The sequence below is a fragment of the Tachysurus vachellii genome, chromosome 6, assembly GCF_030014155.1.
Source record: "Tachysurus vachellii isolate PV-2020 chromosome 6, HZAU_Pvac_v1, whole genome shotgun sequence".
In the NCBI taxonomy this organism is placed as follows: Eukaryota; Metazoa; Chordata; class Actinopteri; order Siluriformes; family Bagridae; genus Tachysurus; species Tachysurus vachellii.
Genome location: NC_083465.1, coordinates 31,070,352 through 31,092,851, shown reverse-complemented (window position 1 = coordinate 31,092,851; position 22,500 = coordinate 31,070,352). Strand labels below are relative to the sequence as shown.

Here is a 22,500-nt window from a genome sequence, read left to right as displayed (position 1 = left end):
CTGTGTCTCTCTCTCTCTGTCTCTCTCTCTGTCTCTCTCTCTGTCTTTCTCAGGTGCGTGATGAAGCCTTCGATAAAGAGGAAAAACTCTTCCGTAATCTGGAGAAAGCCATCAGACAACTGATCAAAAACCTAAACATCTATCTGTTCCATGCGCAGGTACCTACAAAGACACACACACACACACACACACACACACACTTCCTCAGGGAGATATTCTGCCATCATTATTAATACTACCACAATTGTTCAGTTTGTAGTTCCAGTTATGTTTATGTGGAGTACACTTTTGTTTATCTGTGAAACAGTAAACATGTTTGTTTATCTGTGTTTGTGGTGTGACAGGACATGATTGTGGTGGCGGTGCAGGATGTGGAGGATTTGGAAGCCATCATGAAGGATCCGGATAAAATTGACACCAACGGTTTTCAGCACAAGAGGAATGGCCTGGATCCCTATAAACACCTGGTGAGAACAGCTAATGCTAACGCTAACACCAAAGACCAAAGCTTTGATGTTAAACTCAGTCATTATAAACATCATGTTCTCCAACTCTCAGGTGGAGCGGTTGGAGCGGTTGGTGCTGTTGCCACTGTCCTCCCTACAGGCCATGTTCTCATCCCCTCAGAAGCTGATCCAAAAGCGTTATGATAAGCTTCTGGACTCATGTTCCTCAGGTAGTGAGGAGCAGCTTCAGGCTCAGCGTGACTACCAAGCACTAAATGCTCAGCTCACCGTCGACCTGCAGCACTTCAACCATGCTGCCCAGACAATCCTCACCAACTGCCTGCTCACTGTCATCAAGCTGCTCCAAGAACTGACTGAGGGGGCCAGACCACCCGTACACCAACTTCCTGTAAGGCTCACATTCCCATTCTGCATGGCTGTGATGATATCAGTTGTTACCGGCTAAAATATGATACAGCACAACAAACCCATTGTAGATTATTTTACATCACGATGTTGCTTAATTCTATAACAGCAGCTCTGACAGTAGCACAGGATTTATATTAATGCACTCATTATAATGAACTGTGGTTTCTATAGCAACAATTTATTCACAGGTCCTTGTTCATTAGATGCTGTTCAACAGATTAACGTATGTGTGTAAACATAGATATGCTAAAATGTTCTGTAAGGAGAGGTAGTATGATATGCTGAAGGAGTCTCCAGTGTGAGCTCTGTGTACCAGTCAGAGGTGAAGCTGGAACTCAAAGTTCTCCACATCTTCAGGATAGAGGAGTTTACACTTCTTTGCAGTTTCTCAGTAACATGACAAGCTGCATTTTATGATTCCTTAACTTCAAGAGTAGAAGAACGGGGGCATAGAACCCAGATCCTCTGACTTAACCAGTTGAGCCACCACTGCCTACCTTGTTAACTAACAAACATGACATCAGAAACTTGTTTTATCAACAAATATAAGATTTTAAGGTGGTTATAGTGACTCTGTGGTGTTTTATTCCTTGTCTTTAGGCTCCACTGTCGAACATCTGTGAGGTGCAGAACAGCATCATGGAGGAGATCAGCAACCTGACGTTCTTCAGAGAAAACTCACAGAGACTGATGGAGAGAAAAGTCAGCTTTGAGAAAAGAGACAAGAGGAACATGGTAAGCTTCAGGGCTGTGTCTTATATCATGCACTACGCACTTCATTCTTACACTACATTTAAATTATCTGGGAATTCTCTAATTATAGCCGTGGATTAGCATAATGGTGCTTTAGTTGAGTACAGGTGGTCACAGAGCTCTGGTGTGTGTGTGTGTTATCAGGCTGTGGAGTGCGTGCAGCCACAGACAGAGTGTGTAAGGTCCAGGATGATCTCTCAGTATCCCTCTGATCGTCTATATGAACTAAAGAGGAAGTGTAATGCCACACAGGATCAGGATGTGACACTCCTGCAGGGGGAGCTGGTGGCCTTACTGGAGGATCGCGACCCGTTCGGCAGCACCACTCGCTGGCTCGTCGACACTGGGAGTGAGTCTGCATACGTTTGTGTGTTTGTGTGTGAAGCCTTTTGTGTGTTTTATTAAATACACCTACCTTATATAGGTGTGTCCCTTCCCAGAATTCATAGCTTTAGGCAACACCCACAATTGCTTGCTATGTCTGAAAGTACGGCTTTACTTCCTGTAAAAATATTGAATAATATAAACTAGGTTTGTAGCAGTAAAAGAACAGAAGGCAATACTTGACGTGGAAGACGAATTGGGTAGAGTATGGAAGGCCACATGGATCAAAGGAGGGTGTAAATAAATGAGTGAGGATTCTTACTGTGACAAAACCTAAACAAGTTCAAGATAAAAGATAACGCCTAATGAATGTGTTTGTAGGCACTCAGGGCTACGTGTACTCCACCTTCCTGAAGCTGTATAACCCTCTGCGAGATGTTCACAACGAACACACTGATGATTTCGACAATCTCAGTTTGTTCGTGTCAGGCAACCGGAGGGGCAGTCAGTCCAGCTACAGTGCATCCACACCATCCAGCCAGCAGGAAGAGACACCGAGCCCAGAGGATGAGGAGCAGCATGTAAGTCACAGGTTATGGATTTCAAGCGCTTCGGTGGTTCTCCTTGTACCTTAGTGCTTTGACCCTTAACAAAACCACTCATCTTGTACTCGCCAAGTGTTCATCCAATTAAACTGTCTCTGGAATGTGTATACCCCGCCCCAGGTTTGGAGTTAATCCATGTGGAAGTGGGCGGAGTTTGTCAGTGACTTTTTAGAGGAGTATTTTACCAACTTAGAGCTGTTATATGTCAGAATGTCACTACCTCAGACTGAAGAAGAATTATAACATCAACTGTCACCTGGAGTTTGTCATAATGATGTGATGGTTTGTGTGTGTGTGTGTTCTCAGTTCTACGCTGTGTATGCATTTGTGGCACGCTGTGAGCAGGAGCTCAGTCTGCAGGAGTACCAGCATGTCCGCATCCTGCAGTTCTCTGACCAGGGGGGGAACAAAGACTGGTGGCTCGCTGAGTCCAACGGCCAGAGGGGCTACGTCCCCGCTAACTACCTCGGCAAAATGTCCTACGCATGAGGACATAACAGCACAGCCAGGATGTGTTCCAATACCACACAACCTTGATAACTTCCTCTCTTACTTTATCAACAGCAGGGAAGTGTGATGGGGAAGAGAGTTATAATGCTAATGATTTCATCCGCTTTTGTCCAAATGCACTGTGGTGGCCTACATGATGAGTTGGATGTGGTTTAGGACGCATCCAGACCGGACTGATGGCGTTTATGCACACTATAGTGTATCGGTTGTGTGGTTTAAGACACGCCCGCAGTGGACAGATGATATTTTAATAGACACAAAATGAACAGGACAAACCCACAGTGGAATAATGATTGTGTTTAGTGCACTAGATAAGGTGTGGTTTGAGATGCATTAACATTGGACAGATGACCGTGTTTATGCGCACTAGACAGTATCTAGGTTGTGTGGATTGGGACACGCCCACAGCAGACTGAGTTATAGTGCACATTTGTAACATAGATATAATGAGGGGACGTACAGTGGTGCAGACTGGAACATATCCCTGTTATTAACAGTTTTTAGAATAATTAGCCATGTGGCATAATGAAGGCCAAATCCGCACTAAGAGACAAACACTCTTAGCACTTTGATCTACACGTCTGTGTGCAGTGTTTCATTCCATTCATGAAGGTTACAATCATAGTGATTTAATATAAATATAGATCTATATGTTTAGCTATATATTTACAGATTATAGAAATGCTAAATAGTTTTATAACAGATTATAAGTAAAGCTGAAATGTGCTGATGAATAAATCTATTTTAAACTGACAGTTTGTGTGTTCTGTATGACGTCCGCCATCACGTGTGTGTTCTGTATGACTCGCGCACACACTCACTCGCGCACGCACACACACTCACTCGCGCACGCACACACACTCACTCGCGCACGCACACACACTCACTCGCGCACGCACACACACTCACTCGCGCACGCACACACACTCACTCGCGCACGCACACACTCACTCGCGCACGCACACACACTCACTCGCGCACGCGCACACACACACACTCACTCGCGCACGCGCACACACACTCACTCGCGCGCGCACGCGCACACACACTCACTCGCGCGCGCACGCGCACACACACTCACTCGCGCGCGCACGCGCACACACACTCACTCGCGCGCGCACGCGCACACACACTCACTCGCGCGCGCACACACACACACACACACACTCACTCGCGCGCGCACACACACACACACACACACTCACTCGCGCGCGCACACACACACACACACACACTCGCGCACACACACACACACACACACACACACACACACACACACACACACACACACACACACACCCACACACACACCCACACACACACCCACACACACACACACACACACACACACATCTCTCTCTTTCACTGTGATTTATTATTTAAGTTCATGTTTGTGTTTTGTGCTCATTTTATTAAGATGTCCATTTGTTATTCATTCCTGACGTTGGTGTCTCGTCTGTCTCTCTCACTCTCTCACATTACTCCTTTCTTCACTCTTCACTCTCTCTTGTTCTCTCCATGTTGTGTTTAATTGATCAGGTTTCGATTCACCAGACTGTTAGTTATTTTATTAACTCTTCTGTCCTTCTTTCTCTCAGTCTTTTTATTTCTTCAGCTTTCTCTGTGCTGCTTTCTTCTTCACCATTTGCAGACGTTTCATGGCATTGAGCTGAGACTCCTGTGATGTTGGTGCTTTGCCATCAGCTGATGCTTTTTGATTGTTGGTGGAGGTACTATTGCTGCTGCTCGCACTGCTGCCATTGCCCCCATTGCCCCCTCCATTTGAGCCACCCGTGGCCCCGTTGCCCCCTGTGCCACTGGAGCCACTTGCCCCTGGTGAGGATGAGCCAGATTTTCCTGGATTCTCCCCGCTGCTGGAACGACTTAGAGCAGGCTTCCCTAGTGTGAGAGGGGGTGGTGGCTTCAGCTGGGCCGCCACGTTCCCGTTGCCTCCGTTGCCCCCATTTCCACTTCCTGTCTGTGCTTTTGTGCCCAATGCAAACAGGCCAATGGGCTTTGAGGCAGCGGAGGAGGGGAGGGGCTTAGCAAGGCCTGGTTTAGTTCCTGAGGAAGCTGAAGCAGAGGTTTTGGTGAAAGCGGCCCAGCCGGTGAGGGCACTGCCCGAGGGGAGAGACGACACACTACTTGAGGTGTTCACCAACGCCGCAGTGGCTGCCTGAGACACATTTACATAGATATAATCAATCATATGTAATAAACATAATATTAATACATACTTACAAATCACACAGAGAGAGAGAGAGAGAGAGAGAGAGAGAGAGAGTTAGTGCCTGAGCTGTGACCAGCAATATGCTATGTTTTTACAGTTATTATTATTAGTAGTACTTAAGGTTCTTATTTGTTAGCTTTGTGCTAGTAAGAGACTCGAGTGTTAAATATTTCAGTATAATACGTGACTGTCTCTCTGTCCACACCTTGACTTCTGTCCTCTTAAAGGCCTGAAAGGATCCTGTGGTGTCTGGTTTGGGTTTCAGCTCTACCTTCTTCACCAGCGGGTCTTTAACCACCGGTGTGACCGCCGTTATAGTTGGACTCGCTTTCTGAGGAGGCTTTTGTGTTTTTTGAGCCTGAAACAACAAGCATTCAAAAGTAAGTAAATAAGTGTTTAACAAAAAGTATCCTAAACAGAGCTGTACAAAATATGTGTAAATAAAACATGTGTAAATAAAACTGTGTGTAAATAAAACTGTGTTTAAAAGGGGAAATTATGAACTTCTCAATTCAGTATATAAAGCCTGATAAAACTGGTCACAAATTGTGACAAAAAAAGCACTAATCTGGAGAGAAGGGCTTGACCACAGACGGGGGAATTAAATATTACATAAAAGGGCATAAGAGGTGTCTCAATACAGTGTTGTAGGTTTTCTGGAGCTGAAAATTGATACTCCATCAGCTGAAAGAATTGAATTAAACTTTAACTTTATGACTAAAACTTAAAAGTAACCTTAAATAAAACTGTGAGTGATTAGCACCTCCTAGTGCCTGCAGTGTGCAGTTTATAACTAACACATCAGTGATGAGGAAAAAACAACACATCAGTGAGGATGATGATGATGATGAGGAGGAGGAGCAGGCAAAGCATGATGATGATGATGATGATATATAGGTGAAGCCCTAGCTTGTTAGAGTTTACAATACTGCATTATAAATGATGTGATATAGGAGTAAAGGCTGTAGATGTGCTCACCATTCGCTTCATCTGGCGTGTGCAGCGTGCGCAGTACCACACCAACCGTGGGTCGTTTACGTCTTTATCAGTCACCTGCGGTTTGTGACACTCCTGATGGTACAGGTTGTGGCACTCCTGACACTCCACCAGCTGATTCCCTGAGGTCACTGTCATCTGTCTGTTATTAACAATATAAACACAAATAATACAGATCCACACTGAGAAACTCTATGCTAACATAATGCTAGCGTTATGTCTAACTTGTGCTGGATGTGCAGCAGGACTTATCTCACATGTTCCTAATGGACACTACAGCAAGGTGAACGTGACACACCTGCACACAACACACACTAATCCCATCTCCATGGCAAAGTCGTCAGCGTTAGTCTCGTCACTGTATCCAAAATCTCCCAAGGGAATGTCTTTAGTCTGGAAGGCGATGGGGGATGAACGATTTTCTGCTTTATCCAGACGTGGCTTTTTAGGTGGATCACCTGCATCTCCGCTCTCTGACCTCGCCTGCAGCTGAAACAGTACAAAACACCAAATTAATGCTAACCTTCACCTTAACTCATCACTTACAGCACTAACTGCAAGGTGAGGTCTATGCTTTGACACAGGAACTCACATCATCAACTAACACAACATGTAAACAGAGCTCATTATAGGCCCTTTTTACACCCGGTCACTTCATGTGTTGTCTCTGATCCGATAGCTATCTGATTTGTTAAAACGGTTCCATTTACATTAGGCCACATAAATGCGTCTCGGCGAATCAGATATCGATCCGATCTTTCTGCTCCCGCCCAAAATGCTAATATATTTTACCTCATTTCCGGGATAATTGAAACGGAACACACTTTGGTGTGTGTGGTTTTCAGAACGCGATCAAAAAGAAGACGAAAAAACTGGTTACTATGGTTATGTTACAAAAACCAGCATTTATTGTGTGCTGCGTTTTCATTGGCAGCAGCAGCGCGTTTTAAGACCCGACGAGATGCCTGGGTGAAAGATCACCTGAGTGACGTACTTCCGTTTGGGAGGAGTATAGAGCTGACATATGTGGCTTGAACAAACACATTCATTTACACCTGTCCAGTTTCATCTGAAATGCATCCCAAACCACCTCCTTCAGGACGCATTTCAGATGAAACTGTCTTTTTACCATCGGGTAGCTATCGGATCACAGAAAACGCATGAAGTGACAAGGTGTAAAAAGACCCTTAGATAAAACACCTACATGTACATGTATAGGCCCTAAACATCTGTCTGTGGATGTTCTTTTAAAAACAGTGTTTTGTGATAAAGAAAATGAAACTTTTTAAAAACCTCCTCAAAGCTGGAGAAACTCTTTTCACTGTTAAACATGCTTTTGAAACTAAACTGTAAGTGTTTGTCATATGTGTTTTATGAATGTACTGTGACTGTTTATCATGTGACAGATCAGCTTGTTTCCTTGTGCTCTGTAATTCAGTTTAATTCCTCCCTGTGTGAAGGAAACACAATATTAATCTACTGCTCTGGTGCTATTAAGATCACTGCAATAGATGGTTTAGGATCTGGGTGAACAAACAATCATATGTTGTTGGTGCTGAACAATGTGTTTCTGCCCCTGTGTGTGTGTGTGTGTGTGTGTGTGTGTGTGTGTGTTGGTACTACTACACAGATGCACAGTAATCATATCTGAGGATGTCTGAGCTGTCTGTAGAACCTTTCAGCTTTACCTGAGAAGTTGAACAGACAGCTAATCCTGAGAACACGCAGTGATTATTATGAGGAAATGTTTCTGAGCAGTTCACCTTCTCAGCTGGTCTTTTCTCTCCGTCCTTCTTGCTTTTCTCTGAGCCGCTGGATTTGCTGCCGGACAACGACGACGAAGACGAGGACGATGAAGAAGACGATGATGAAGATGAGTTGGATGCTGATTTGTCCTGTTTGATCAGTTTGGGTACTGACACTTTGGAAAGTTCAGCTTCCTGCAGCACAGGAGGAGAAGATGTGTGAGATGTGAGCAGTAATAATAATAATAATAATAACACTACTGTGGTGTGAGAAACATCATGATGACCTTCAGTGAGGAACGATACACTGAGTCACTTCCTCTGGACAGAGACTCATCCAGCAGAGCTTTCAGCTTCTCCACAGAGTCTTTGCTCTTAGAGTGCAGGTAACCCAAACCCTTCAGGAACACAGGGTCCAGCTCCAAACTCACAGGTCCAGCCATGACTGTGGAGAACAGCAGTAAAGCCATGCTAATCAATGCTATACAATGCTATACAATGCTAATCAATGCTAAACGATGATAACCGATGCTAATCGATGCTATACAATGCTATACAATGCTATACAATGCTAACCGATGCTAATCAATGCTAATCAATGCTATACAATGCTATACAATGCTATACAATGCTAATCAGTGCTATACAATTCTATACAATGCTAATCAACGCTATACAAAGCTACACAATGCTATACAATGCTAATCAGTGCTATACAATGCTAACCGATGCTAATCACAGCTCACTGACATCCAGGACATCACATACATGTAGTTTAAACACAGCAGTACATGAGTAAACAGATATAAGATTATTTTACACATTAGCCTCGCTAGCTAACTTACCTAGTTAGATACTTTAACACAACATTCAGCAGAAGCAGCACTAATATTACCTCAGATAAAAAGACTAAATTGTGTTTCTGTCACAGAGACGTTACACTTTACTGTCCTATCACTACTGAGGGCACTGAGACGGTGTCCGCCTCTGATTGGCTGCTCATTTCCCGCCTCCCGCGAGACCATTTGCTGCTACTTCATGAGCACGCGCAGCCCCGCCTTAATCAGCGAGCTGTCCAACAATAAAGGGCGCGTGCTCATGAAGTCGTACAGCCAATCCTAGCGCAAGGGGCGGAGTTTGTGAAAATACGGGTGTGACGTAAACAAAATACACACTTTTATTTCCGCATAGTTTAAACATCCGGGATTTTTTTTTACAAAATCTTTTTTTTTAATTTTTTTTTTTTAATTATTTTGATATTACAAAAGCTTTTTACAATTCAAAAGTGTTTCAGAGAGAAGACTGTAATAATAATAATAATAATAATAATAATAATAATAATAATAATAGTAGTAATAATAATAATAATTATTATTATTATTATTATTATAACAATAATAACAACAACAATAATAATAGTAATAGTAGTAATAATAATAATTATTATTATTATAATAACAATAATAATAACAACAACAACAATAATAATAATAATAATAATAATAATAGTAATAACAATAATAATAATAAAAATCCTAACAAAAACAATCGAACCCTAATAATAACAACAATAATAATAACAATAATATTAATCAATTATATTTACAAATAATTTATTTCTAATTTATATTTTATATAAAAAATGGTAATGTCTCGCTTTAGTAATAAATGCATTTTAAAAAATAAATATAACTTGATATTTCACAATAGTTTGTGAACATTTTGTCTCCTAAAGTCTTTTGATCTACAGTATATAATGTAGACTTATATATACAGTAAGTGTCCACGTAATTTTAGTGTATAATGTGAACATGTGATAAACTGATACTTCCCTTCATTTTGTTCGAACCACTGAAATACACAAAGGATGTGATTAATGAGGAGTTTAGAGAACTTCTGTGGTTTTTACAAAATGACACCCGTGATGTCTGGAAAACAAAAGTTAACTTCTTTTCTTCATTTTTTTCTGAGAACAATAGAGAGAGATGTAGATACAGTGTTTATACTTTTATAATGTTTTAAAGTTTTGACATGTCAGTGTGATATAAATTGACTCAAATGCTGAATGTCTTTCATGTGTGGTTTAAATCTATCTATGTCACCAACCATGAAATACAGCTGAGTGAAATAGCTCCACCTCGTTAGAAGTGATTGATGTGTGGTGTTCATATTATCACCTGAGTATTTTTACATCATGATGATGCCCTCAACACTTCTCCCCCCTCACGGTGTCATCTGTGGAGTCCTGGAAGTTTCTCAACACCTGAAATGGGAGTGCAACATAAACTCCATCATCAAAAAGGCCCAGCACAGGATGTAGTTTCTACATCAATTAAGGAAGTTTGGTCTGCCACAGGAGCTGTTGATGCTGTTCTACACTGCAGTCATTGAATCTGTCCTGTTCACATCCATCACCATCTGGTTTGGTGCAGCAACTAAACAGGACAGGAACAGACTGCAGCACACAGTAAAAACAGCAGAAATAATAACTGGTGCCCCCCTGCCCACCCCCCAGTATGACACAAGAACCAGAAACCGGGCAGTAAAAATCACCACTGACCCTTCACACCCTGGACACAACCTCTTTCAGCTCCTCCCTTCTCTCAGGCGCTACAGAACTTTACTTACTAAAACTACCAGACACAGGAACAGTTTGTTTCCCCAGACAATCACCCTGATTAACACCTCACCATAATTATATTCACTGCTTCATATCTATAAGTGCTGCATTATCAGGACTGTCATTCATCACATCATCTGTATATATTACACACTACTGCTGCTGTATATTGTATAAGTATAATATTACACTATATTGTTATTTACACTCCCACACTTTATGTACATAACTGATCGTTCATATTCCATATTCATATTTAATACTCATAATATGTATATTGTATCTCATCGTCTGTATTGTATTGTATAGTATAGTGTTATTTATTTCTGTACTTTTGAGAGTCACAAACAGCTGGAACCAAATTCCTTGTGTGTGTCAACATCAACACACGGCCAATAAACCTGATTTTGATTCTGATGAAAACTGGACAAAACTCCTAAGACTAAAGTAGGTTTCACATATTATGGAAATTATTATGAATTTAATTGGTGAGGGGTAAAGAATCCAAAAGATTCCCCAAATTATAAAAAAATAATGATGATGGTGATGATGATGATGATGATGATGATGATGATAAAATAATAATTTCTGTCTCCCTCTCTCTCACACACATTCACACGTGAAACCTGAAACCATGTTTAATGAAATTGATATATATAAAGTTACTGTACATTATATAGATAAATTACATTATAGAGACATAGCATGTCATAGCATGGGCGGCTCGGTAGGAGAAATTCATAGCCAATCGCGGCGAAGAACGCGAAGAACTCGTGACCAATCCTAGCGCAGAGGGGGCGGGACCTATCCGAATACAGGTAGGCGGCTGTTGAGCCACGTATCGCCACGTCTTCTCCGTTAGCACTTCCGGGGTCGGTGGGGGGCAGGTTTGAGGGCGAAAACAACACCGCGCTCGTGTTGTCTGTAAAACAGAAGTTTTAACGGGACCGAGGTTTCGAGCTGACGGTGAAAAAGGAGCTCTTAAACGGACAGGATGAATTTCTTCAGGGGTGTGATGGGGGGTCAGAGCGCTGGGTCTCAGCCTTCCGGTGTGGACACTGTGAGTTATTTACTGTTAAACACTAAACATGGCGCTAGTGTACAGTAGCGTTCTGTACTCACTGTCATCATACACGGGGACTCAATCATACAACCTGCGGGAGAAGAACGCTTAGTGCTGTAGGCACTGTTAGAGCTGTTAGAGCTGTTAGCGCTGTTAGAGCTGTTAGCGCTGTTAGAGCTGTTAGCACTGTTAGAGCTGTTAGAGCTGTTAGCGCTGTTAGAGCTGTTAGCACTGTTAGAGCTGTTAGCACTGTTAGAGCTGTTAGCACTGTTAGAGCTGTTAGCACTGTTAGAGCTGTTAGAGCTGTTAGAGCTGTTAGCACTGTTAGAGCTGTTAGCACTGTTAGAGCTGTTAGAGCTGTTAGAGCTGTTAGAGCTGTTAGCACTGTTAGCGCTGTTAGCACTGTTAGAGCTGTTAGAGCTGTTAGCACTGTTAGAGCTGTTAGAGCTGTTAGCGCTGTTAGCACTGTTAGCACTGTTAGAGCTGTTAGAGCTGTTAGAGCTGTTAGCGCTGTTAGCACTGTTAGCACTGTTAGAGCTGTTAGAGCTGTTAGAGCAGCACTCTTAGCACTGTTAGCTTAGCACTCTTAGCACTGTTAGCTTAGCACTCTTAGCACTGTTAGCTTAGCACTCTTAGCACTGTTAGCTTAGCACTCTTAGCACTGTTAGCTTAGCACTCTTAGCACTGTTAGCTTAGCACTCTTAGCACTGTTAGCTTAGCACTCTTAGCACTGTTAGCTTAGCACTGTTAGCTTAGCACTGTTAGCTTAGCACTGTTAGCTTAGCACTCTTAGCTTAGCACTGTTAGCTTAGCACTCTTAGCTTAGCACTGTTAGCTTAGCACTCTTAGCACTGTTAGCTTAGCACTCTTAGCACTGTTAGCTTAGCACTCTTAGCACTGTTAGCACTGTTAGCTTAGCACCCTTAGCACTCTTAGCACTGTTAGCTTAGCACTCTTAGCACGGTTAGCTTAGCACGGTTAGCATAATGTTAACATAGCACTACACCAGCCTGCGTGGATCAGCTCAGTCCCTAATGTTTCTCTACACCAGGGGTGGGCAATTAATTTTTAGAAGGGGCCACATGAGAGACCTGAATTGTGTCAGAGGGCCACACCAATGATAACCTGAACTTCATTCTGATCCTTTCTTCCATTGTAAAATGCACTAAATGATATATTTTGAATAGCTGGTACTAATAATCAGAAGAATAAAACTATTCTGTATTTATTTCTATTAGTGTGACATTGTGCTGTTTACTGTAGGTCAAATAAGACAACAAAAACTATTATTGAATCAGTGCAATTTATTTTTAACTTGTTAATCTCCACAAACAACAACTTGTGATGTTTTCCACCTCATTTGACCTCTTCAGTGAGAATAATCCAGTCTATTCTGGGCTTGAACAGGGGCATTGAAATGTGGCTGAATGTCTGAGGTGACTATGTGAAGGACAGCTGAGACGTGGTCATCAGTGATGGAGGATCTGTGTTTGGATCTGTTGAACTTCATCACTGAGAATGTCTGTTCACATACATGGGTAGATCCAAAGAGGACTAGAATCCTCTGAGCAAGTCCAGCAGTGAGACGGACCTGAAGTGTGTCAGACTGCAGGTCAATGAGTTCCATCTGAACATCACTTGGTGCTTTATCCACACTGCAGTCCGTTACAGACGTTACAGTGTTCCGGACAGGGACGTACAAAGGGCCGGATGTTGCCCAGGTCTGAGCTACACTATAGGGTGTTACTACAGAGCTAAAGCTACTCAGGCCAATGTTGTGTTCTCTATATAATGTAGTCACATAGTGAGATATATTTCAGCTTTAACTAGTGCACTTGTGTTACATATCCGTTTAGGAAGTGAACGTGTTTGACCCCGTGTGGGGTCCACACACACATACACACACACACGGCCCAGGCTGACAGGTCTGTGTTCAGTAGACAGGTATTAGTGATGGGTGTAAACTTGTGTTAAACACGTCTCCTGATGCACGTCACTGTGTTCATGATTATTTGGTTTCTCTCTGCAGATCCAGAAGCTTTGTGACCGTGTGGTCTCGTCCACACTGCTGGAGGACCGCAGAGACGCCGTCCGTGCACTCAAGTCCCTCTCTAAGGTACGGTCCGTCTGATCTGTCTGGTCTGGTCTGATTTGTCTGGTCTGATCTGTCTGGTCTGGTCTGATTTGTCTGGTCTGATTTGTCTGGTCTGATTTGTCTGGTCTGGTCTGATCTGTCTGGTCTGATCTGTCTGTTGGTAAGATTGTCTGATCACATCCAACCTGTCTGTCATATCAGTCCTGATCTGCCTGACCGTATGAGACAGAGAGATTTCTTCATTCTGTTTCCTGTATGACTTCATCTTTGAGTTTTTGCTGCAGTTCGATTTGTTTAACGATGTGTAATGGTGCACGTTACAGAAGTACCGTATGGAGGTGGGGACACATGCGATGGAGCATCTGATCCGTATTTTACAGTCAGACAGGTGAGATCAGACACCTTCACACGTTTACACAGCTGAGTTTAATCAGTGTGAATGGTTAAAGACGAGAGCTGAGGTGTTGATCACACTGTGTTCTTCACAGGTCTGACTCTGAGATCCTGGGTTATGCCCTGGACACACTGTATAACATCATCTGTAACGAAGAAGAGGAGAAACAAGGTATCATCTCGTTATCATCTAAATTAAACACTCTCACAGGGACTCTCATTTGTTTATTGTATTTTAAAACCAGGATTTAGAAATTTTCTTTTTTTTCCTTTTTTATTTAATCACATTTGTAAGAGCTTCTCTTGAGCAGTGGTATGAGGTTTGCATATAAAATACAAACGTAGGGCACATGTTTCTACACACACTGCTACAGTTAAAAATCCACCTACGCTATCTAACATCAGATATTCGTTAGCCATGTTTACTGTGAAACCAATCAGAGTGATGTTTTTCAGTTTGTTCAGTGTTACACAGTTGTCTCTGTGCCAGCTAGATTCCTAATGGCCCTTTTCCACCAGAAAGAACCAGGCGCTGGTTCAGAGCTAGCACTGGTGCTGGTTCAAAGTTGGTTTGCCTTTCCACCGGTTAGCAAGCATCACAGAGCCGAGTCTGACGTCACTGTATACGTGTCACGTTACACAGCAACATTAGCGCAGCAGCGACAAACACAACAACAACAATGGCGGATGTTGCGTTACTGTTAATGCTCATGGCTTTGTGAACCTACATTAACACCCAAACGCAGCGAATCCAACGTGTACGTGCAGCTCCATGTAATCTGTATAAACGGAGGTTGTAATGGAGAAAGTACATAACGTTATTTTATCATTAACACAGAAAAAAAGTTAGCCTTAGCGTGTAGCTACTTACTATCATGTGTGCTGATAATGTATCATATCACGGTAAAGTAAAAGTGTATTAAACATTAGTATACTTCAGGTACATTATCAAATGCGCTAACAGTAGCCCCGCCCACAGCCCCTACTTAAGGTACATTATCAAATGCACTAACAGTAGCCCCGCCCACAGCCCCTACTTAAGGTACATTATCAAATGCACTAACAGTAGCCCCGCCCACAGCCCCTGACGAAAGCGGTTCTTAAGTCTAGACCAGCAAAGTTTTGGTGCTACTTAAGAACCACTTTTCCTGGTTCAGAGCCGGTGCTTTGGCTGTCGAAGAAGAAAGAACTGGTTGTAAATTAAGCTCCGAACCAGCACTCAAACTGCCTCAGTGGAAAATGGGCATTAGAGTGCTCTACTCACTGGTGGTCAGATATTAGTAATGACTCATGATGGCATGAAATCACTTAACTAACTGTTACACCACTTATTACAAACAGCTTCACAAAAATCCAGATGTGGTGTAGTATGGAGGTCATTTACTACTTTAACCAGCGCTGCCTCAGAATTATTCACCCTCTTGACACTGGTTAAAGGATAAAACAGCAAATACACGGCGCCTCAGAAGCCTCTAAACCATCAAGTGAAAGATTTTGTTTCTGTTTTTTTTTTGGTTTTGTAATGTTTCTAAATCCTGGTTTAAGATCTTGGACATTTTACACCATCACTGATATTTGGACAGAAAGTAGCGATTAGTCGTGTTGAAGGGGTTCAGTGTCTGAATCTCAGTATAAATCTGTAGAAAGAAGAAATCAGTTGAACTGAAGTGACCATGTAGAATATTTAAATTTCTGTAGTAATTACGGCGTGCATTTCCTTTCTCTAACAAACAAAATGTCTCAGAATTTGAGACTATTTGACGTTCTTTGTAGCTCACTAGTAATTTTAAGTCTCCATCATAAACACTAGAACACACAATGGTTTAAGATCTAGTCATAAACTAACTGATATTTAGCTCACAGGCTAATAGCATGTCTTTTATTTGTGTAAGAACTGAGCTAGTTTAAAGACGAGGTTTGTTCTAATGGACTTTATGTAGATTAGTTATTACACTGTGAGTTATTAGTGTGTATAACACTGTGATTAGTTTTAGAGAATGTGGCTTTGTTGTTACTTTAGTAAAGTGTGAAGTTTCTGATCCTCACTTTCTTTTCTTCCATGTTTTAATCCTGCAGATGATTCGGAAGGTAAACAGTGTGTCTGTGGGAGGGTGTGTGTGTGTGTGCGTGCGGGTGGTAGGGGGGTGTGTGTGCGCGTGCGGGGGGTGTGTGTGTGTGCGTGTGCGGGAGGGGGTGTGTGTGTGCACGTGCGGGAGGGGGTGTGTGTGCCGTGCGGGAGGGGGGTGTGTGTGTGCGCGTGCGGGAGGGGGGTGTGTGTGTGCACGTGCGGGAGGGGGGTGTGTGAGTGCGCGTGCGGGAGGGGGTGTGTGTGCGCGCGTGCGGGAGTGGGTGTGTGTGTGTGCGCGTGCGGGAGGGGGTGTGTGTGTGCGCGTGCGGGAGGGGGTGTGTGTGTGCGCGTGCGGGAGGGGGTGTGTGTGCGCGCGTGCGGGAGGGGGTGTGTGTGCGCGCGTGCGGGAGGGGGTGTGTGTGCGCGCGTGCGGGAGGGGGTGTGTGTGTGCGGGTGCGGGAGGGGGTGTGTGTGTGCGGGTGCGGGAGGGGGTGTCTGTGTGCGCGGTGCGGGAGGGGGTGTCTGTGTGCGCGCGTGCGGGAGGGGGTGTGTGTGTGCGGGTGCGGGAGGGGGTGTGTGTGTGCGGGAGGGGGTGTGTGTGTGCGGGTGGGGGTGGGTGTGTGGGGGTGCGGGAGGGGGTGTGTGTGCGCGGGAGTGGGTGTGTGCGCGTGCGGGAGTGGGTGTGTGTGCGCGTGCGGGAGGGGGGGTGTGTGAGCGCGTGCTGGAGGGGGTGTGTGTGTGCGCGTGCGGGCGTGGGTGTGTGTGCGCGTGCGGGAGGGGGTGTGTGTGCGCGTGCGGGCGTGGGTGTGTGTGCGCGTGCGGGAGGGGTGTGTGTGTGTGCGCGGGTGGGAGGGGTGTGTGTGTGTGCGCGGGTGGGAGGGGTGTGTGTGTGTGCGGGTGGGAGGGTTGTGTGTGTGTGCGCGGGTGGGAGGGGTGTGTGTGTGTGTGGGCGGGTGGGTGGGGTGTGTGTGTGTGCGCGGGTGGGAGGGGTGTGTGTGTGTGCGCGGGTGGGAGGGTTGTGTGTGTGTGCGCGGGTGGGAGGTGGGTGTGTGTGTGCGCGTGGGGGAGGGGTGTGTGTGTGTGTGCGCGGGTGGGAGGGGGGTGTGTGTGTGCGCGGGCGGGAGGGGGGTGTGTGTGTGTGCGCGGGCGGGAGGGGGGTGTGTGTGTGCGCGGGCGGGTGGGGGGTGTGTGTGTGTGCGCGGGCGGGAGGGGGGTGTGTGTGTGCGCGGGCGGGAGGGGGGTGTGTGTGTGCGCGGGCGGGAGGGGGGTGTGTGTGCGCGGGCGGGAGGGGGGTGTGTGTGTGCGCGGGCGGGAGGGGGGTGTGTGTGTGTGCGCGGGCGGGAGGGGGGTGTGTGTGTGTGCGCGGGCGGGAGGGGGGTGTGTGTGTGAGCGCGGGTGGGAGGGGGGGTGTGTGTGCGCGCGGGGGGGTGTGTGTGCGCGTGCCGGGGGGGTGCGCGTGGGAGGGGGTGCGCGTGTGCGGGAGGGGGTGGGGGGTGGGGGGTGCGGGGGAATGGGGGCGTGCGCACGTGGGGGTGTGTGTGCGTGCGGGAGGGAGGGTGGGTGTGTGTGTGTGTGTGCGCGGGAGGGTGTGAAATAAATTAAACAAGTAAAAAACATTGGCTGAAATATAATAACATTTTAGATAATTATAATTAAGGATGTGTTGAGGTTTAAATCATCATTAATGGATTTATAAAGCTGAGTGTGTGTGTGTGTGTGTGTGTGTGTGTGTGTGTAACAGATGATGGACAGAGGGGGCAGGAGGATGATGATGGTGTTCAGTTTGCTGATAAGTTAATTCAGGATCAGGAGAACGTCACACTGCTGCTCTCTCTGCTCGAGGTCCGTCTGAGATTTACTAAAAGAATCTAAATATTAATTAATAATAATAAAATGTTTATATCACTTATTAACATCAAATTAATCTATTTTCATGTAAATGTTATAAATAACTGAACTTAATGTGTAAAATATGTTCTTGTGTAAAATATGTGCGTGCGTGTGTGTGTGTGTGCGTGTGTGTAGGAGTTTGATTTCCATGTGCGGTGGCCTGGTGTAAAGCTCCTGACAGCTTTATTGAAATGCCAGTGTGCTCAGGTTCAGGGCATCATCCTCATCAGCCCTATGGGTCAGTGACACACACACACACACAGCACACACACAGCACAGTCAGTGTGTTTGTTTATTTGTTTGTGTTTTGTTTTCTAGGCGTGTCCAGGTTGATGGATTTACTTGCTGACTCCAGAGAAGTGATCCGTAATGGTGTAGGTTTTCTCCACCACCTTCAAACATTTTTAGTGTACAGTGTTGTTTTTTTCCCACACACACAGACCTGACCTGCAGTGTGCTCCACCTCTGGGGGTGTTTTCAGGGTCTCCTCCTGCTGCAGCAGCTAACTAAAGGAAACGCTGCCATCCAGAAGATTGTGGCATTTGAGAATGCTTTTGAGCGACTGCTGGACATCATCACTGAGGAGGGGACGAGCGACGGAGGTGTGGACGCACACACACACACACACGCAGTCATACCAGTCTCATAGCCATCATCCCCTAACCACACATGTTTGTGTAGGCATCGTGGTGGAGGACTGTCTGCTCCTGCTGCTGAACCTCCTGAAGAACAACAGCTCCAATCAGAACTTCTTTAAAGAAGGTTCTTTTATTCAAAGGATGAAGCAGTGGTTCCAGCTGGGGGAGGAAAGTGTAGGGGGCTGGTCTGCTCAGAAAGTCACCAACTTATACCTCATGCTGCAGGTCTCACACACACACACACACACACACACACACAAGCTAAAACTTGAATTAGCTGCACTAAGTTTCTAATCCCTGAGTTTCCATTCCAGATGCTGATATAATAGTAAATCTCAGTTACTGTTGAAACCCTGATGCTTAGAGCTCAGTCCTAGATTTAGTTTAACTAAACCCAAACTGGCACGCACACACACACACACACACACACACACCTTAAAACCCTGAGTAGATTCTTCTGTGACTGTATAATGAGCTTTATTGTTTGGCCCTGAAGTCATTATTTCTGCACATTCTAAGCTGGGTGTGGTCTCACTGTAGAGTACGATGCTTCCTCCAACCTGATTTCTCAAGTCTGTTCTTCAGAATGTAACACTTATTATTTTACAATGATGTGTTCCAAATGTGCAGAAAATCAGCGTGTGTGTGTGTGTGTGTGTGTGTGTGTGTGTGTGTGTGTGTGTGTGTGTGTGTGTGTGTGTGTGTGTGTGTGTGTGTGTGACCTCTCCACAGTTGGTGCGTGTGATGGTGTCTCCAGTGAATTCTCCTGGAGCAACAGCGAGCTGTCAGAAGTCCATGTTCCAGTGTGGTCTGTTACAGCAGCTCTGTACCATACTGATGGCCACCGGTGTTCCTGCTGATATCCTCACTGAGGTACATGCACTCACACACACGCGTGCGCGCACCCACATACACGCGCACACACACGCACTCCCACATACACACGCACTCCCACATACACACGCACTCCCACATACACACGCACTCCCACATACACACGCACTCCCACATACACACGCACTCCCACATACACACGCACACACACATACACACGCACTCCCACACACACGCGCACACACCCACATGCACACGCACACACACGCACTCCCACATACGCACGCACTCCCACATACGCACGCACTCCCACATACATACTGAGGTACACACACATACACTCACACACACGCTCACTCACTCACTCTCACACACGCACACACACACACTCACTCACTCACACACGCACTCGCACCCACATACACGCACTCGCACCCACATACACGCGCACTCGCACATACACACGCACTCGCACATACACACGCACTCGCACATACACACGCACTCCCACATACACACGCACTCCCACATACACACGCACTCCCACATACACACGCACTCCCACATACGCACGCACTCCCACATACGCACGCACTCCCACATACGCACGCACTCCCACATACGCACGCACTCCCACATACGCACGCACTCCCACATACGCACGCACACACACATACACACGCACACACACGCACTCCCACATACGCACGCACTCCCACATACGCACGCACTCCCACATACATACTGAGGTACACACATACACTCACACACACGTGCGCGCACACTCACACACACGCTCACTCACTCACTCTCACACACACACACACGCGCACACACACACTCACTCACTCACACACGCACTCGCACCCACATACACGCACTCCCACATACACACGCACTCCCACATACACACGCACTCCCACATACACACGCACTCCCACATACACACGCACTCCCACATACACACGCACTCCCACATACACACGCACACACATACACACGCGCACTCCCACACACACGCGCACTCCCACGCACACACACATATGCACGCACTCCCACATACGCACTCACACACGCACGCACGCACTCACACACGCACACTCTCACACGCGCACTCTCACACGCGCACTCTCACACGCGCACTCTCACACGCGCACTCTCACACGCGCACTCTCACACGCGCACTCTCACACGCGCACTCACACGCGCACTCACACGCGCACTCTCACACACGCGCACTCTCACACACGCGCACGCACTCCCACATACACGCGCACTCCCACATACACGCGCACTCCCACATACACGCGCACTCCCACATACACGCGCACTCCCACATACACGCGCACTCCCACATACACGCGCACACACCCACATACACACGCACACACCCTCATACACACGCACTCCCACATATGCACGCACTCCCACATACATACTGAGGTACACACACATACACTTACACACACACGCGCGCGCACACTCACACACACGCTCACTCACTCACTCTCACACACACACGCGCACACACACACACTCACTCACACACGCACTCGCACCCACATACACGCACACACACATACACACGCAATCCCACATACACACGCGCACACACACACGCACTCCCACATGCACACGCACTCCCACATGCACACGCACTCCCACATGCACACGCACTCCCACATGCACACGCACTCCCACATGCACACGCACTCCCCCATACACACGCACTCCCACACATACACACGCACTCCCACACATACACACGCACTCCCACACATACACGCGCACTCCCACACATACACGCGCACTCCCACATACACGCGCACTCCCACATACACGCGCACTCCCACATACACGCGCACTCCCACATACACGCGCACTCCCACATACACGCGCACTCCCACATACACGCGCACTCCCACATACACGCGCACTCCCACATACACGCGCACACCCACATACACGCGCACACCCACACGCACTCCCACACCCACACGCACTCCCACATACACACGCACTCCCACATACACACGCACTCCCACATACACACGCACTCCCACACACACGCACACGCACACTCCCACATACACACTCACACGCACGCACTCCCACATACGGACGCACTCTCACACGCGCACTCTCACACGCGCACTCTCACACGCGCACTCTCACACGCGCACTCTCACACGCGCACTCTCACACGCGCACTCTCACACGCGCACTCTCACACGCGCACTCTCACACGCGCACTCTCACACACGCGCACTCTCACACACGCGCACTCTCACACACACACAGTGAAAATGAAGCAGATTTACACACTTGAAATTTAAGTGCACTTACTAACCTGCTTATTATTTAACGAATCTTCCTTGTTCTCTCTCTGTGTGCAGACGATCAACACCGTGTCAGAGGTCATCCGTGGGTCGCAGGTCAATCAAGATTACTTTGCCTCTGTAAACGCGCCGTCCAACCCACCACGGTGAGTATCCTGCACTGTGTGTGTGCAAATAATGAAATGTGGAAGGAATTAGGAGGCGTGGCCTGTGTGTCTCTGTGGAGGAGGCGTGGCCTCTGCTGCTCCATTTTAGTAATGAACCTGTGGTGTTATAATAATAAAGGGTGGAGGCGTGGTCTCGTAAATAAAATAAAGGAGGTGTGGCTGCATGAAAAGAAAGTGTGACTTCTGTGTGTCAGTGAAGGAAAAGAGAAAGTGATGTATCTGTGTGTGTGTGTGTGTGTGTGTGTGTGTGTGTGTGTGTGTGTCACAGGCCTGCTATTGTAGTGTTGTTGATGTCGATGGTGAATGACCGTCAGCCCTTCGTCCTGCGCTGTGCTGTGCTTTACTGCTTCCAGTG

The 22,500-nt window shown here is 46.2% G+C and overlaps 3 protein-coding genes across 7 annotated transcripts in view; 2 read left to right on the top strand and 1 right to left on the bottom strand.

Annotated features, from left to right (window-relative positions):
- The window catches only part of arhgef38 (Rho guanine nucleotide exchange factor (GEF) 38), an 18,990-nt gene extending 15,168 nt beyond the window's left edge, over positions 1–3,822 (top strand). Inside the window, exons 8-14 of the mRNA XM_060873277.1 lie at positions 54–158; positions 345–467; positions 559–855; positions 1,476–1,610; positions 1,773–1,977; positions 2,334–2,533; positions 2,864–3,822. Of these exons, the coding sequence (XP_060729260.1) occupies positions 54–158; positions 345–467; positions 559–855; positions 1,476–1,610; positions 1,773–1,977; positions 2,334–2,533; positions 2,864–3,046 (1,248 nt within the window). The 3' untranslated portion in view covers positions 3,047–3,822. The remainder of the gene's footprint in view (positions 1–53; positions 159–344; positions 468–558; positions 856–1,475; positions 1,611–1,772; positions 1,978–2,333; positions 2,534–2,863) is intronic.
- A 597-nt stretch (positions 3,823–4,419) lies between these two features.
- On the bottom strand, positions 4,420–9,039 carry ints12 (integrator complex subunit 12). 2 transcript variants are annotated; one of them, XM_060873275.1, is made up of 7 exons: positions 8,884–9,039; positions 8,326–8,483; positions 8,057–8,233; positions 6,592–6,782; positions 6,276–6,435; positions 5,503–5,655; positions 4,420–5,243 (listed from the first exon to the last, which is right to left on the bottom strand). In XM_060873275.1, the coding sequence occupies exons 2-7, from the start codon at positions 8,479–8,481 to the stop codon at positions 4,671–4,673; spliced, it is 1,410 nt and encodes a 469-aa protein (XP_060729258.1). In that variant the 5' UTR covers positions 8,482–8,483; positions 8,884–9,039; the 3' UTR covers positions 4,420–4,670. The 2 variants fall into 2 exon arrangements, with proteins under 2 accessions (XP_060729258.1, XP_060729259.1); XM_060873276.1 differs by having other exon boundaries at positions 6,592–6,776.
- A 2,448-nt stretch (positions 9,040–11,487) lies between these two features.
- Positions 11,488–22,500, top strand: part of uso1 (USO1 vesicle transport factor) — a 24,611-nt gene continuing 13,598 nt past the window's right edge. For 2 of the 4 annotated variants that reach the window (XM_060873269.1, XM_060873267.1), the window contains exons 1-13: positions 11,488–11,718; positions 13,751–13,837; positions 14,140–14,204; positions 14,305–14,381; positions 16,286–16,297; positions 18,019–18,119; positions 18,303–18,405; positions 18,486–18,541; positions 18,649–18,769; positions 18,849–19,030; positions 19,538–19,678; positions 22,036–22,124; positions 22,414–22,500. The exon at positions 22,414–22,500 is cut by the window's right edge and continues 68 nt beyond it. In XM_060873269.1, coding sequence (XP_060729252.1) covers positions 11,653–11,718; positions 13,751–13,837; positions 14,140–14,204; positions 14,305–14,381; positions 16,286–16,297; positions 18,019–18,119; positions 18,303–18,405; positions 18,486–18,541; positions 18,649–18,769; positions 18,849–19,030; positions 19,538–19,678; positions 22,036–22,124; positions 22,414–22,500 — 1,187 coding nt within the window. In that variant the 5' untranslated portion in view covers positions 11,488–11,652. The remainder of the gene's footprint in view (positions 11,719–13,750; positions 13,838–14,139; positions 14,205–14,304; positions 14,382–16,285; positions 16,298–18,018; positions 18,120–18,302; positions 18,406–18,485; positions 18,542–18,648; positions 18,770–18,848; positions 19,031–19,537; positions 19,679–22,035; positions 22,125–22,413) is intronic. The other 2 variants (XM_060873268.1, XM_060873270.1) reach the window with 2 other exon arrangements.

Bases quoted from the DNA above. Each gene is read 5' to 3' on its own strand.
- ints12 (XM_060873275.1), bottom strand. From the start codon at position 8,481: ATGGCTGGACCTGTGAGTTTGGAGCTGGACCCTGTGTTCCTGAAGGGT. The intron at 6,436-6,591 runs GTGTGTCACGTT...TGTTAATAACAG, and splicing joins TTAGTGTGTGTTGTGTGCAG to ACAGATGACAGTGACCTCAG. The intron at 5,656-6,275 runs GTGAGCACATCT...TTGTTGTTTCAG, and splicing joins CACGCCAGATGAAGCGAATG to GCTCAAAAAACACAAAAGCC.